The sequence below is a fragment of the Argentina anserina genome, chromosome 1 (genome assembly GCF_933775445.1).
Source record: "Argentina anserina chromosome 1, drPotAnse1.1, whole genome shotgun sequence".
NCBI classification, from domain to species: domain Eukaryota; kingdom Viridiplantae; phylum Streptophyta; class Magnoliopsida; order Rosales; family Rosaceae; genus Argentina; species Argentina anserina.
Window position 1 is genome coordinate 4,009,840 of NC_065872.1, and position 16,357 is coordinate 4,026,196.

Consider the following 16,357-nt stretch of genomic DNA (forward strand, 5'->3'; position numbering starts at 1 on the left):
AGCTGGAAATGGAACGCCTGCATACCTGGTTAACAGAATAAGCGTCTTCAGATTAAGAACAGCACTTCACTGCGGTCTACAGCCTCTTGGCTCTTTGTCATCATTTCCAAATCAAAGACAGTATCTCATTTCTGGCACAAGAGAAATCAGCAAAGCCATAAATTACTTTTGTAGTTATCTTCAACCAACTAAGCTAAGATTACCGAAAAGCCACCTAGTTGTGTGACCAAAGAGATATTCACAAGCTTAAACTCACTGCTAAGAGGCAGGATATACTGTGCAAAAAGAGTACACATTCTTTATTCTGCGACCATCAGTTCATCATGTCACAATGTAACAAACAGATTATGCCGAAAAATATGTCCGCCTTTTCAAATGTAGTACAGATGACTTAAAGACTTACCTCAAAATATCATGATGATGAACAATTTGCACACTTAGAAACTGAGTTAACAAAATCTGTTTTCGTATTAACATGAAAGTGGATTACATTATCAAAGACAACAAACAGTAATTGTTACTGCTGATGAAAAACCCACCTTCTGGCATCAACAAAAAATGCTAGTCCAACTCAACTCTGTACAATACACAACCTAGCTAGTAACCAATGCAATTTTTATTTTCATAGAACTACCAGTGACAGTCCCCCCATTGATGCAGCTATTCTGAGGGAGAGAAATATCATATAGAGTGTTATAAGGCCAAATCCTAAGATCTTGTTGGGGCGCATGTCGTTTCTGGGCAGCACAATCAGTGACCAAATAAGCCCTGCCACTAGGAATCCCATTGTAAAATACAAGCTACTATCTTTGGGTATTATATAAGATGCCGGTCGCTTAGACCAGGCGGCAAACAGCATCGACATCCCCAAACCAGCAAGTGTATTGAACATAGGCCCAGCATAACATCCTGACATTGCAATTTGTACACCATCACCACCACTAATTGCAAGTGCAACATTCGACATCAAATCACCCATTGAGTTGCCCCATGCCAATACAGTCAATCCGAGAATTGATGGATTTATTCCAAAGATTACACCCAGTGCCACCAGTAATGAAACTAGTTCATTTGCAACAATGTAGAACCAGATGATACTCATGAAGAATCCTCCCAAAACCCAAGGAAATAAAAATTTGCGAGGAGGCTGGTCAGCTCTGGTGTACATATATGCAAGGACACCCAAAACAACACCAGAGACAATTCCGATGAAATATGCAATCTTCACACTCTTAGATCCCACATCATCTTGAGTGCTCCATAAAATTACAAGAAGCATAGGAGCTAACACAGCACTCGCAACAGCATAACCTTTGGACCACCTATCCTCCTCAATGATGGGGATCGTCAACCGTCTCGGCAGTGTCAATGGAATTTCTAACATTGATAGAACTTTATAAGAAGCAGAATGTCCATTGCCCTGCTCCTCTTCGTTCCAACCCCACAATGACCTTGGGCTGTCTACACTATTCTTCACACTCTGATTTGAATAAATTGCTACATTTGAAGCCCACATCCACTGTGGCAGCTTACTTTGGAGGTGAGGCACGCAACTCCCCTCTTCAGATTCAAGTAGCCCGGCATATATGGATTCGTCCTCCTCAATTCCCTGCGAAAATATACTTCCTCTGACAGGAAGCAATGGTGTCACTACATCCAACCTCAACTTCCTAACATGCTTCCGCAAAAGCTCATTCGCAGCCACCACAAACCCATAAACCGCATAAATCAACACAAATGCTATAGCACCCCCAACAGTAACCTTCCCAACCAACAACATCATCACAAGCGAGAATATTGTAAACAGAAAAAAACATATGTCTCTAATAAAGCACTTCCTATCAAGCTGAACCCCCTTATCAGCCACACAAAGAGATATAATACCAACAACAATACAAGTAACAAAAACAGCTCCCCCCAACACACTATTCAACCCCACCTCACCAGCATCCTTCCCCACGAAAGCAGCAATGCTCGCAAACACATCCGGCGCACCATTCCCTAGCGGAAGCAGGGACACACCGGCCACAGTGGCGGGCAAATTCAACAGACTCGAGAGCTTCTCCAGTGAGCAACAGAAGTAATCCGCGGCCGTATTCCCCAACAAATAGAACAATGCAGCTAACCAAATAGTCAATGCAATATATCCAACAAAGTAAAATCTCCCACAGTCACAGTAGAGAAACTTAATGTAATTGAAGTGGCCGCCGGGGTTACATTCCGGGTGGGCAATCAAGTACTCACATTTGGTAGCGAAACCAATGTGGGTGAACAACCCAGTGCACATTTTGGTATCAGCAGCTGTAAAAAAATTGGCATCTGATACATTAACACTACTAGTATTCGAAAAAGTAACATCAGCATTGACCTGGGCCATTCTCCGGCGACTAATTCCGACTCGATTGGCCGTAAAGGCATCAACTTTGGAGCTCCGGATAGGACGAAGACCCGAATTCGAAGCATCCAGAGTTGGGTTTTTGATAAAACCATTGTTGGTGTAGAATAAGAAGAACAACACCATAGCACTAATTGCATTGAACGCCCCACGGAATCGGGCTTTTCCAGACCCGAAAAAGGAACCGGGTCCTCCCATGATTGGAACCCTGATCAAACCCTAGAAAAATTGGAATTGAAATTGAAGAGAAAGCAAGATTAGGGTTTCGAATTGGGGGCGAATTGAATAAAGGGTTGGATTGAATCGAGTGGATTTGTGATAAAGATTGGGTCTTTTTGAATAGAATAGAATTGAGGGGTTGATAAGGTACCTTTGGCTTTGGGGGGTTTAGCACTCTTTCTGGTTTGGAAGAACAGAAAGAGTGCTAAAGAAAACGAACAATAAGAAGCAGCTTCGTTCAATTCAGTTGAGGAAGGAGGCGATGTCTCGCGCGTTAATATCCAAGGATGATGACTCTTTTGGTTCGTTTTCAGTTGTTTGGGTCATAACAAATTAAAAATCATTTCTCACTTTTCATTTATTAGAGCTATAGAAGGTTAGTGATCTACTAGTCAAAGTGTAACATCATCATTTGTATAGAGACCAAGATTACACGATAAAATATGCACTGTACATATGTACATTACATTACATAGGCAATAGATTATCCTGCATAAGCAATAGAAAAGCTTAATGTATGAACTTGAATGTACAAAATAGAAACTTTTGTATGTATAACAACGTGCATCACATGAATAACTGAATATTAAGTATCCAACATCATATAGATAGTTATTCAATAGAATAATGAGATTCTCGAAATTCTAATAACATATAAAAGATGTTTCAATTGTTAGAAATTTCTATTTATAGTCTCACGGGAATTTCTAGTGTGTCACATATGGATAATATATCACATGAAGCTTCTAGTTATTAGCTAAAGCTATCATTCTAGACACTTTGATTTGCAAATATACTAATGCTTGAAACGATCATCATTGGCCAAAACATTTGAGAATCACATCGAAGTCTTATTAGTATTGGTATTTAGTAGGTTTTTCTTGTTCTTAAAATGCACCGGAAACCACGCACTTGATCCGTAATTTCTGACATTTACAACCTCAGCCATATTCACTTAAAACCACACTAAATCATGCATTTAACAACACAATCAGATCCTATAACGACCCACATTGATCGATAACACTTCCACACCTTAGCTTGCTGCCAAAACTTGGCCATTTTGTCTCTGCTCAGATCTCACTTCCAAATGTTAGGTTGGCTCATTTGGTCATTTCCTAAATCACATTGTCAGTAGTACCCGCGTGTCACTCCAATCTGATCGGTACCCTAAACTAAATACACACTCAACTGCCTCAAGCAATCACCAATTCACCATATCCACAAAGCAGTTCACTTATAAAACACACAACCTTCTTGTAATCCACATCCGTCACGGCATTACCCACTTTCTCATTCCTCGTTTCTCATCGCTGATCACTTGGCTTTTGTCTCGGTAACTCAGCTTTCAAGTTCAACCTGTGATCAGATGTTTGCTCTGTTTTTGTTGTTGTTGATGTTGTTTGTTTTTTGTTTTTGATGTGTAAATCATGATATGCAGAGATGAGTTTCGGAACAGAGAAGGATTATGAGTTTCTAGGGAAGATTGGTTTGGCTCCGGAGAATCCAGGTGGGTTCATAAATGGGAAGTGGAAGGCAACTGGCCCAGTTATCTCTACTTTCAATCCTGCAGACAATCAGGTTTGTTTTGATTGTTGTTAAGGACCAATTCTATGTATTAAAGTTTTGATCTTTTGTGAGGAAAGCCAGATTTGAATTGAATGAAACAAACCCATAATAATGATGATGTGTTGTGCATTGGGATGGTAGGAAATTGCTAAGGTCACCGAGGTATCTATAGATGACTATGAGGAGGGGATTCGTGCTTGTAGTGAAGCATCCAAGACATGGAAGAGTGTGAGTTCTCTTCATTCCCATTGCTTAATTGTTTTATGTTGATGATGTTACAACTCAGATGATGTGTGAATTTTCATTTTTGTTCAAGTTTAACTCAGATTCATATGTAATGTGTTTTTGTGTGCAGCTTCCAGCGCCAAAGAGAGGTGAGATTGTTAGACAGATAGGAGATGCATTAAGGGCCAAATTGGACTATCTGGGCAGGCTTGTGTCCCTCGAGATGGGAAAGATATTGGCTGAGGGAATTGGGGAAGTTCAGGTATTGAAGTTCAAATTTGTTCATGGGTTAAGTACATTCATTCAGTGATAATTTGGTGTTAATCTCGTAAAGTGGAGATTGAGTTTTGTAGCTGTTAGAAGTGTTAGCTATTGTTGTATTTAAGTCTTCAATAGCATTTTTTTTTTTGAATTTTTCAGTAATTCTGTGGTACTGATGTATGCAGGAAGTGATTGATATGTGTGATTTCTGTGTTGGATTGAGCCGTCAACTGAATGGATCTATCATACCCTCAGAACGTGAGCTCCACCTTAACTTTTATCCTGTTATCCTTATAGTAACTGCTAATGTGAATAGCTTAGTGAGTTTTAAAGGCTCCACTATGAGTACATAAACGCCTCTAGTTGTTATTTGCTTAGTGCAATGTGGTCCTTTTTTTTTGTTTGATCCACATCTGGTTTTATTTTTTTTCCAGGTCCAAACCATATGATGTTTGAGGTACAATACCAGATCCTAACCTTATTTAATCTGTAGACTTGTCATTTGACTATTAACCTATTAGTACCTGATGTTGATTATGATACAATTGACAATATTGTGCATTTTACTCACCATAGGTTTGGAATTCATTGGGAATAGTTGGTGTCATCACTGCTTTCAATTTCCCTTGTGCTGTTCTTGGTGAGTTCTTGTTATGTGTTGTCTTGACAAGCTTGCAACATTATACAAATAACTCTTTCTTATGCACAAGAAGTCATGGCATGATGTTGGATCTACTCGTTATTACACCTATAATAGTAATTTTACATTAAACATGAAGCATTAGAGGCATCCACTATTATATAATCTCTCATTAAAAACATACATGCAACCATACAAATGTCATTTTCTGTGGGCAAACTGTCTATATTTTCCTTTTCATTTCATTTATTAGCTATCAGGAGTAGTTGGCTCTGGAACTAACAGATAATTGGAACTTATTTTCTAAGAAAAAACAAAAGAAAGACAAATGTCCTATTTCCTTCTTTCAGATATCGATCTCTTCAATGAATGCTAAATATATGGTTTTGTTCACTATATTAGCAAGTGCATTCAGTGTCAAGTTGCCAACACCATTCTTCTCCTTCTCTGATCTGTGAATGTGCCTGGAGAACCTACTTAGCATGGTCACTCTGTAATAAATTATGTATTAGTATATGATTATGAAACATACGGTTAGAAACTATAATCCATTGAAAGTATGCTATGTTTTGTCTCTGTGAATCAATGAATGGTTTATGAATTTTACTTTCCAACCATTCTTACATGTGGCTAATTTCAATGGTGATTTAGGATGGAATGCATGCGTTGCGCTTGTCTGTGGTAACTGTGTTGTCTGGTAAGTGTATAGATGACATATTGACAAGAAATTTTACTCAATATCTCATTGGTTATTGGAGGATGGCAACCTACACGAGGAGCCCTTGCCGATCTTGGAGCTGGGCTTCCTTCTTGTTTTCCATTCTTATAGATGTCAGAGTTTGAGTTTTGGCAGATGAATCCATCAAAATGATGGATTGTATTACCAAAAGATGTCCTCTTGGACACTAATTACATTAAAACTATGTATTGTAGGAAGGGTGCACCAACAACTCCCTTGGTAACTATTGCTGTGACAAAGCTAATTGCTGAGGTTCTTGAGAAAAATAACTTGCCCGGGGCTATATTTACCGCTTTCTGTGGGGGAGCTGAAGTTGGTGAGGCAATAGCAAAAGACAAAAGAATACCCCTGGTTTCATTCACTGGAAGTTCAAAGGTACACTGGTTACATACTTGTGCCTTAAAACTTTTTTCCTCTTATTCCTTTGCCGTTGTGCTAAGCATAGCTATCACAATACCAAATATAGGTGGGTCAGCATGTGCAACGAATCGTCAGTGATAGGTTTGGTAAATGCTTGCTTGAATTAAGTGGGAACAACGCCATAATTGTTATGGATGATGCTGACATCGAGTTGGCAGTGCGTTCTATATTTTTTGCAGCCGTTGGTACTGCTGGTCAGCGCTGCACATCGTGCCGCAGATTGGTAACTATTTAGCTTTACAGGATATCTTTTTGTAATTTCTTGGTTGTCATAGAAGTTTAACTGCCTTCTACAAATAGCTGCTTTCTCATGCCCTGTGTTCTTTTGGTAAATAAATTTGTACAAATTTTTGTGCATGTGTGGCTTTGATGGAGTGCAGTTTCTTCATGAAAGCATATATCAGATTGTATTAGATAAGCTAGTTGGGCTTTACAAGCAAGTCAAGATTGGTAACCCTTTGGAGAAAGGAACTCTAGTTGGGCCACTACATACTCATCATTCAAAGGAGAATTTTGAGAAGGGGATTGGGGCTATTAAATCTCAGGCATGTTCTGTCTCTGGAAAGTTTTTTATAATTATATACAGAAACACACATGGTGGAAGAAAAGAAAAACAATGTTTATGTCTAGCTCTACATTTTTCTTCTTCAGGGGGGAAAGATTACTGTTGGTGGATCAACTGTAGAGTCAGAAGGCAATTATGTGCAGCCAACAATTGTTGAGATTTCTCCAACTGCAGCTGTGGTGAGAGAAGAATTGTTTGGTCCAGTTCTTTATGTTATGAAATTCAAGGTAGTGTCACTTTGGAAAGTTATGTTATTGATGGTTTTTATGAGTTTTAAAGATTAAAACTTGCAACTTCTTGTTTGAAAAATTGCAGTCTCTTGATGAAGCAATTGAACTGAACAACTCTGTATCACAAGGATTAAGTAGCTCAATCTTCACAAGAAAGCCAGAAATTCTCTTTAAATGGATTGGGTGAGTTTCTGAAGATTTGGTTTCAAAAATATCTACAGGTGTCCTTGCCTTTTGTTTCTTGTCTTTTATCTTTATTGGAGTCATAGAAAGTTGTTATGATGAGACTGTATCTCATCTTTTGTCAATTTCCTCAGAATGTTACACCAGTCTTAAGTACCTTTGAGGATTTTAACTTGCATTATTTGACTTTGGGGTTGGATGCAGGCCACATGGCAGTGATTGTGGTATAGTGAATGTAAACATTCCTACTAATGGCGCTGAGATTGGCGGTGCCTTTGGTGGAGAGAAGGCAACTGGTGGCGGCCGAGAAGCGGGGAGTGACTCGTGGAAGCAATACATGAAACGCGCAACATGGTAATGTTTCATTATACTAAAATTCTTCTGCATTGATTGTGAAACTGATTTTAATTATTCAATCAATAATCTGAACAATTCATATCCCTGACAGTACAATCAACTATGGGAGCGAACTACCGCTTGCTCAGGGCATCAATTTCGGCTGATAAACCAGTCTTCCCATTGAGGTGTGGTATAGTCTCTAACTTTCCGCCATGACATATCAAGAAAGTACATTCTGCAGTAGCTGCTCTCAAGGTTACGATTCCCCTACCAGCTTGAATATGTTCAATGAAAGCCTGAACTGATATGTATGAGTTTTTTCGATAGGAAACTCATATGTATGAGTTGGTACATGACTAATGTTTACATTTCTAACCTTCAAAAAATAAATGCAGAATGTTTAGAAATAGTATCCTCTTCTGTCATTTGAGCTACTCATTTGCTTTTCTAAAACTTCATTTGGGATCTGACCACATCAATGAAATTGGACCCAACAACATTATGATTATTGTGGTCCAAGCTAATAATAAACCTGCAGAAATAATATCATAAATAAGAAGCACTGGACATGCTTTTAGCAAACGCGTTTCTGCAGAACCAAATATCATAATTTGATAGGTAAGCTCATTATATGGCCTATATCGCTAAGCTATTAGTTTGTGAGACTCCGGAACACTATAGAATACTTGAGCTCCGTCTCCGGAACACTTTAGAAGACCGGAACTCTATAGAACACTAGAGCGCACTAAAGCGCCGACTCGGAGTCTCGGACAAACGAAGTCTGTAACCATTGCACATTACTGATAACCCACATGCAGAGCATGGGCTGGTATCAGTGAGTCTGTGGCTACTCTATTTCAATATTGTTGCCTCTTTTCTTGTCAAAGCTTTTCTATTATATGAAAGAAACCGTGGACGGTTTGACAGGATATGAAGTGTCAATGTCCACTTCGAGTGCAGTGGCAACTGGCAAGCGTTGGAGTGAAGAAGGTTGAAGATGACAAGGACCAAAATTATAAACTAATTTTTGGCTGACATTTTTATAATAGGTTCAGGTAATCTGCTTGAGAAAAAGTGCATAACGGAAAAGTCCCACTCTAATTGAGTTGGCAGTTGCTACTGAAACAAGAATCAAAATGAAGATTTCCACAGGAAAAACACGATTTCCCACTTTTTACTACGTTTTGCAACGGATGGAAATGGAAAATCGCATTTGACTAATATGAAATTTGGCTAAAAAAAAGAAACAATTGAGAATCGAGTTTGATCCGTCGTATGTAATTAGAATGTCGATCGATCACAGATCGTGATCTTTCCCTATTAATTTTATAAACCACGTTTCTATTACGAGAGAGAGATAGACACATAAATGTAGGCGAGCGTTTACAAGGAAAAAAACTCGAGAAAATTCGAAATTAGGAAGGATACAACTCCACCGGCCAACCTTCTTTTTTAACTTTTAACACAAAAATCAGACAAAGAAAACCTTGAATCTGACCCCTATGTTATGCCAATGAAGATATTAGGGTGTGAATCTATATGTCCCATAAAAATTCTTGGGTCTCTTTTGTCAGATCCCCAAGTGTTCATTTTTTCAGAAAATAGAAACCTTTTGACATAAATATCTACACAGAAGGAGCCTGAGCTATGAAGGTCACTCATCTCAAGTACACAGAAAAGTGCACCAACTCAAAGCCCTCTGAATCAAAACTATAGCATTGCATTTTCCTCGGGGGAAATTTCTTAGCAATTTCATTTTGTGCCCAAAATGTAACATAATGACACCATAACTGTAAGAATCTAACCGCAATTATGATTCAGTCAATGAAAAAAAAATTGAAAAGCCAGCAATTCATAATTGAATTCGCTTCGCTGTTCACCAGAAAGTTTTCATTATTTTCCAAACAGTGGCATCATTTTCATGAACACTAAAATCTATACAAAATCATACTTAATGCTCATATTGCTCACCACATTCATCTCCCTTAATTGACCAAAATCAAAAGAACAAAAACAAAATGATGCCATTCATTTCCAATCAAACAGATCATTGTTCAAAATCCGATACAAGATGAGCAAAGATGTAATGAACGAAAACTGACATGAACAGAATCATATATACAATGAAAGTCTAGATAAAGAATCCCATTAGTCTTAGAAATTAATATCTACAAAATCCCAGTTCTATGAAACCATTTGAAGCATAAACTAATTAACCCAATTATGTTTCTGATGTAATAATTCTAAGCACAAAAACAGAGTTCCTCTGTTTTCATATATTTACCTTCATATCAACTCAGCTATTGAGAGCAGGGAAGCAGCTTCCGGACCTCAGAAGCGCCGGCCCATGAACCCTCTGTACGTCACCGAGAGACGAGCTGGAGTTTGACCGGATAGCCCTCGGAGTATCCAAGCTCCGGCGGAAAATTCGACCCATAGCCAGAATAGGATGCTCTGTGTTTTCCTTACTAGACAATCTGAAATTCTTGCAGAAGCTTATGTGGCGGTTGAGAGCCTCCTCGGTTGAAATGAGACTATCTGATCGGAGGGCCTCGTCTTTAACTGCCTCGGCGCAGAGGCCACATATCCACCGGCCCTGGTAGCGTTCCCGGACGCGTGCGATGTACGCGGCGGTGCAGTCCTCTGTGAAGCCGCAGGAGTCGCATTTGACGGAGCGGACTTCGGGTTGAGGTGGAGGAGGAGGGTTTGGTTTAGGGGCGGTGGAGGGTTGGGGAGGATGAGAGTCGGTGATGGCCATTGGTGGCAGAGCAGAGAGCATTCAAGTCTGGTCTTTGTCACTCTGTTTTTTGTAGGACTCTGTTTTGCAATATTTAGGCTCTCTCTGCTTTTGTATTGGAATTAAATTTCTGGCTACAATTAAGGTCCTTGTGTAATGAAATTTCGGATGGTATTTTTATTTTCATGCGTTAAATTGGGTGGTTAAAATTACTGTAGGTCCATATTTGGGAAGTAAATTTTAAGAAATGGTGAATAGATTTGGTAAGTACCCTTGAATACTGGCATGAAAAGAGATAACATTTTTGAGAATTATTCCAATTAGTTGGACTGGAATTCTATTCCTCCCAGACCCAAAACCCATTGTGTACGGGCATTCTCTATCAGAGCATGTGTTCCATGAAGAAGAAGAAGAAGAAGAAGATCACTGAGGTTGATATGCATAGGACAATCTGATACTAACATGACCAGAGAAGTAGATAAACCTTATCCTAGGCAGAAAGGGAATGAGATCTTATCAAAAGGCCTTTCAGATATATGAGATGGAATGCCATTTTTGCATGCACCTATTTATATTAGAGTTAATTTTGCCATCGGTATCCAAACTATTGTGGCAAGGTTAATGTAGTACCTCAACTCTGAGTTGTACAAATGTAGTACCAAACTTGTAATTCGCTATCAACGAAGGGTCCGAGCCCAATTTCCGTCACGGCTTCGTTATCTCGGTCATGTGTCCCGCACGTGACCACAAAAAAAAATTCAACATCGGTACCCAAACTCTTGTAGCAAGATCAATGTAGTACCCCAACTTTGAGTTGTACCAATGTAGTACCCAAACTCGTTTTTCTCTATCAACGAGGGGTCTGAAGCCAATTTCTATCACAACTCCATCTTCTGGGTCACGTGTCATAACTTCTTGTATTTTCTCATTTTCTTCTCCTTCTCCTTTACTCTCAGTCCTTCCACATTGTATTTCTGAGCTCAGATTTCGAAGCAAAGCAACACTACAAGTTGTGTTTCTTCCAAACTCTTCAATCACGATGACGACTTCTCCAAGCTCCGCCTTGAGCCACAACATCGTCTCCCTCACATCCTCCACCTACGACCTTCTCTCCTTCCACCTACGACATTCGAGGCATGTAAAGCGGTGCGGTTAGTGGTCGAGAATCTCAGAGTGAAGGTCTGCAATCATGACGTGTCGATGGATCAGGGGTTACAAGGAGAGGTGGAGGAACTCGAAGATGGTGTTGATGGTGAAAGAAGAGGCGGTGGGGATGAGAGGAGGTGGAGCTCCTCGATGCCACACTATGGTGGTGAGGTGCCCGGAGCATAATGAGAATGGGTTGGTGTTTTGCCCAATTTGTAAGTTGTTTCATAATTATAGATATTTACTGTAAGAGTTTCTTATTTAGTGCCTTAGAACCCACATAGAGTTATTTAGGTAAATACCATTTTTATTTTGATCCATAAGACGAAACCGTGACGTAAATTGGCCTCAGACCCCTCATTGATAGCGAAAAACGAGTTTGGGTACTACATTGGTACAACTCAGAGTTTGGGTACTACATTGGTACAACACAGAGTTTGGGTACTACATTGACCTTGCCACAAGAGTTTGGGTACCGCTATTGAATTTTTTTTGTAGTCACATGTAATAACCCTAATTTTCAAACAATACTTGAGTTTGATTTGAATTCTATAAAATTGTGAAATTTAATTAGAATGAGTGTGATTGGTTGCGACGTTATGAAACGAGAAACGGGAACGTTCTCAGAACGTTTAATTCGAAAAACGTTACGTTTCCGCAACGTATATATCGACTTTTATTCCGTCGATCGTTTGCGAAAACTCTCTTCATGAAAGTCGTAGAGCTCGTCGATACGAGTACGTGGACATGTGACGCGTCCGAATTGGATGTCGGAGGTTAAAGTTATTAACATCGGAAGTTCGTTTCCGATTTTAGAAACAAGTATAAATAGGAAAATTTTGGGATTATGGTTTCCATTTCTGAAAACCCTTCACCCGCGCCTCCCTCCTTTCTCTCTCTCCCCCTCGCGACTCTCTCTCCCCGATCTCACCTTCCCCTCGACTCACCCCGGCGATCTCCTCAGCCGGAGCGACGTGGTCCTCACCGCCACGCCCTACGGCCTCGCGAGCTCCCCCGCAAGCGACCCCGAGCTTGCAGCGCTCCGCCTCGCCGCCGCAAGCTTCTCTCGTTCTCCCGACCCTCTGCCTCGCGCCCTGATCGTCGCCTTCAAGCTACTGTGCCCTCACCGCTGTTCCCTGGGGCATCACGAGACCCTCCGCTACCACCCTATAGCACGCCGTGCCTCGTCTCGCCGCCAAGGTGCCGCATCGACGAGAGAAGCTCCTGCACAAAGCTCATCAACGATTCAAGCGTTTGCAACGCGATTGAACTCCGATCTAGGTAAGGAGGCATTTGATTCATGGTTGTGATGATTGTGTGATGTTTTTGGGTGAATTGGGAGGTTGTTGGTGGAGATCGGAGAGAGAGGTGGAAGGAGAGGTTACTGCCGCCTTAGGCGGCGCGTGTGGCCGCGTGGAGGTGGCTAGGCACGGTGGGATGCCGTGGGAAGGAAGAGGGGAGAAAGGAGGATGGTTTTGGGGTGGCGGTGGCGTCACACGCGCCTTGGTGGGTGTCGGCGCGTGGGCCCCACGCGCTGCCACAGTGGGTGGCGCGTGAGCGCCATGCGCGGTCGCCGGTGAGTGGCGTGTGTACCCCACGCGCCGCCACGTGCGGCGGCGCGTGAACAGTGTTTCCGGAAGGGTAATTTTGTAATTTATTTACGTATGGTAAATGTAAATTTTATTTACGTACGGTAAAAGTAAATTTTATTTACGTACGGTAAAAGTAAATTTTATTTACGTACGGTAAAAGTAAATTTTATTTACGTACGGTAAAAGTAAATTTTATTTACGTACCGTAATTGTAAATATAAATTACTTTTAATAAAGGTAAAAAGTAAATTCAAAAGGGTAAATAAGTAATTAATATTTACTGAGATAGTACGTACATTTGAATAGTATTTATACGTACAAAAATACGTAAACAGTATGTACATAGATATGTATTGGATGTGTATTTGTACATTAATACATAAATAGCAACCGTGAATAGTAACAGTGAACATCGAACAGTAAATTCGTAAAACCGAAAATTGCTGAACAGTAACCGATTATTACTGTTTCGGCATTTAAAGGTTTACGAAATGTTTCTAAATTCTTTTCTTATCTTTTCAAGGTGATCGATAAATTAAGGAAATGAATTATCTTCGGAAATTGTGGAATTACGCTCGAGTCGATAAGGTGAGTAAAATCTCACATATTTATGAATCTACCCTTGCGGTGATTCCAAGATTTTTGCAAGAGTTTTAAATATTGAGATACGACATGTATACAATATAGTAGATTATATATATATTGTATAAATTGTAATAAGTACATATATATATAGTTTGCTATAATATATACTGTTATGAATTCATTTGAAATATGTCATTTCGATGACGAGCATGTGATTTTAATATGGAGTTTGTTAAATATTTTGTCTTTGAACGTGTTTATAAATTATGACATGTATATGATATAATGGATTATATATATGTATTGTATAAATGGTAAATAAATACATATATATATATATAGTTTGTTATATAATATACTGTTATGATGTTATTGTGATGATGTCATTTTGATGACAAGATTTTATCGAGCATGTGATTTTTGGTACAATATGATGTGTGATTATTGTACGTGATTTTAACATGGAGATTGTTAAATTGTGATTTGTCTTTGGACTTGATTCTTGGTACAATATGATGTGAGATTATTGTACGTGTTTGGCAAGTCGGAACCTAGCCTTTGGCCGGGCGAAAGTTACGATACAGTTAGAGCTCTAGTCTGTCTGCCGTAGTACTGCATGTGAGGTAACGGGTGGTTATTTGCTCATGGGTACTCATATTGTTTTGGATGTTGAGTAGCGGGTGGTTATCCAATATCGGCGGTGTATTACGAGAGGGGTAACAGATGTGTACCAGTGTTCTTGGTACCCGTATTATAAATGCATTTGGGTAACCAGAAGGGTTACTTAATTTCTCATGAGCGTTTCATTTCATATTTCTTTGGGACAATCAGATGGGCCGTCCATTGACTCATGAGGGCATTTATATTTGTTGATTGTGATTTTTCGTATATCTTGATATGCGAATTATATTTTCATTTTACTCATACGAGCTATAAGCTTACCGGGTTTGTGTTTACAATCACGGTGCACCAATTCGATGGTGTAGGGGATAATTCCGCAAGTGTTGATTAGTGGAGATTGAGTGACGACTCTGGAGACTCGAAGTTGTTCGTATCCTGCTTGTGGTGAGGATTCTAGCGTTGATTTGTGTGTGAGAATTGGTGTGGTTTTATTTGTGAGTTTTGTGAGAGATTGTGAGGATTATTACATTTCCAATTTTATGTATGGATTATAAATTTGGGTTGTAATAATTGGTTTGTCTGAGTTTTATTGAGAACTCAGTAATGATCCGCTGTGACATTTTAAATGATTTCGATTTCATTGAGATTATTTTGTGTTTAACGACTTTAAAATTTGAGTTTTTAAGCTCGAAATTTTGGGGTCGTTTCATCACATGCAGGACATGTGAACGAGATGACGGAGATGTAACGGAAATTGGGCTCAGACCTTTCGTTGATAGCGAATTACAAGTTTAGGTACTACATTGGTACAACTCAGAGTTGGGGTACTACATTGACCTTGCCACAATAGTTTGGGTACCGATGGTGAACTTTTTTTTTTATATTATTGGCATGTAAGCGAAAATTGTGTCGCATCTTAACATTAGACTAATATGCTGCTTTCAATGGACTAAGATATGTGCTTCATTGAAGTAATTCAAGTGAATATCACATTTCATATGGTGGTACGACCATTTCGTTTCATATATATGACGAATTACTACAACTTATAATACGATTTTGACATTACTACTTTGGCTTGTGCTATTAACCACACCCTAAATTGTTATTTATACACCCTTTTATTATTATGTAACTAGGATTTAATTGAATTTATAAATTTCACCCATTAAATTTGTTTTATGATCGGCTTTCATCATAGAGGTGATAGGGTCAATCCCTCCTTAATGGAGGTGAGAAAACGTGATGTTCACATGAGTAAATCAAACACACATATTGATTTGATGACCCATTAATTGATGAAGTTGATTTTGTTGAAACTTGGAGCAGCCTTTGTTGAAGGTAAGAAACAAATCTACAACCTTATGGTGGTAGGTGGCTGATTTGTTTGTTAAAGAAAGAAGAATGCATTGATGAACATGCCAACATTTGACATGAATCGAGGAAGAAAATTGACTTTGCTTACATGTATGTTACATGCAAATGCATGAATTGCACAAAAATATTTGCCTATATAAAGGCATGAAAAATGATGCAATAAACATAAAAGAACAATAGGAGAGAGATCATCTTGTGTGTGATCAAGAGTGAGAGATATAGAGAAAACTCCAAGTAGAGAGTTTTGTGTGTGTAGCAAAATAAAGTGGGTGAGAGTGTATCCCTTCAAATGTGAGTCTTAAAGTAGTGTTTCTCTATGTGTAACCTTTCTTCGTATAGTGGAGGTTATTTATTGTTGCTACATGTGGACGTATGCATTTTTTCGAACCACGTTAAATCCCGGTGTTCTCTATCATTTTTATTTTCTGCTTTTGGTTATGAGTTATTTCAATTTTCATTCTACAGTTCATTCTTCCACATTCTCCAACAAGAGGGAGTATGTGAATAACATTTT

The 16,357-nt window shown here is 39.2% G+C and overlaps 3 protein-coding genes across 3 annotated transcripts; 1 reads left to right on the forward strand and 2 right to left on the reverse strand.

The window, feature by feature from the left end:
- Nucleotides 1-449: 449 nt before the first annotated feature.
- On the reverse strand, nt 450-2,846 carry LOC126785339 (cation/calcium exchanger 4-like). Its single transcript, XM_050510998.1, has one exon. The coding sequence runs from the start codon at nt 2,591-2,593 to the stop codon at nt 623-625; it is 1,971 nt and encodes a 656-aa protein (XP_050366955.1). The 5' UTR covers nt 2,594-2,846; the 3' UTR covers nt 450-622.
- Nucleotides 2,847-3,784: 938 nt separating this feature from the next.
- Nucleotides 3,785-8,255, forward strand: LOC126804059 (aldehyde dehydrogenase family 7 member A1). The gene is made up of 15 exons (XM_050531857.1): nt 3,785-3,950; nt 4,056-4,195; nt 4,325-4,411; nt 4,539-4,670; nt 4,855-4,927; nt 5,104-5,126; nt 5,246-5,309; nt 5,961-6,006; nt 6,243-6,423; nt 6,515-6,691; nt 6,849-7,013; nt 7,120-7,260; nt 7,349-7,446; nt 7,651-7,800; nt 7,895-8,255. Exons 2-15 carry the CDS (start codon nt 4,058-4,060, stop codon nt 7,947-7,949), a joined length of 1,530 nt encoding a protein of 509 aa, XP_050387814.1. The 5' UTR covers nt 3,785-3,950; nt 4,056-4,057; the 3' UTR covers nt 7,950-8,255.
- A 1,628-nt stretch (nt 8,256-9,883) lies between these two features.
- On the reverse strand, nt 9,884-10,551 carry LOC126797117 (uncharacterized). Its single transcript, XM_050523795.1, has one exon. The coding sequence runs from the start codon at nt 10,541-10,543 to the stop codon at nt 10,082-10,084; it is 462 nt and encodes a 153-aa protein (XP_050379752.1). The 5' UTR covers nt 10,544-10,551; the 3' UTR covers nt 9,884-10,081.
- Nucleotides 10,552-16,357: the final 5,806 nt, after the last annotated feature.

What these genes read in the sequence shown, in the direction of transcription:
- LOC126785339 (XM_050510998.1), bottom strand. Translation starts at nt 2,593, where the DNA reads ATGGGAGGACCCGGTTCCTTTTTCGGGTCTGGAAAAGCCCGATTCCGT.
- LOC126804059 (XM_050531857.1), top strand. Translation starts at nt 4,058, where the DNA reads ATGAGTTTCGGAACAGAGAAGGATTATGAGTTTCTAGGGAAGATTGGT. An exon ending in CATTCACTGGAAGTTCAAAG is followed by an intron (nt 6,424 to 6,514) that starts GTACACTGGTTA and finishes TACCAAATATAG; the next exon opens with GTGGGTCAGCATGTGCAACG. An exon ending in TTTATGTTATGAAATTCAAG is followed by an intron (nt 7,261 to 7,348) that starts GTAGTGTCACTT and finishes GAAAAATTGCAG; the next exon opens with TCTCTTGATGAAGCAATTGA.
- LOC126797117 (XM_050523795.1), bottom strand. Translation starts at nt 10,543, where the DNA reads ATGGCCATCACCGACTCTCATCCTCCCCAACCCTCCACCGCCCCTAAA.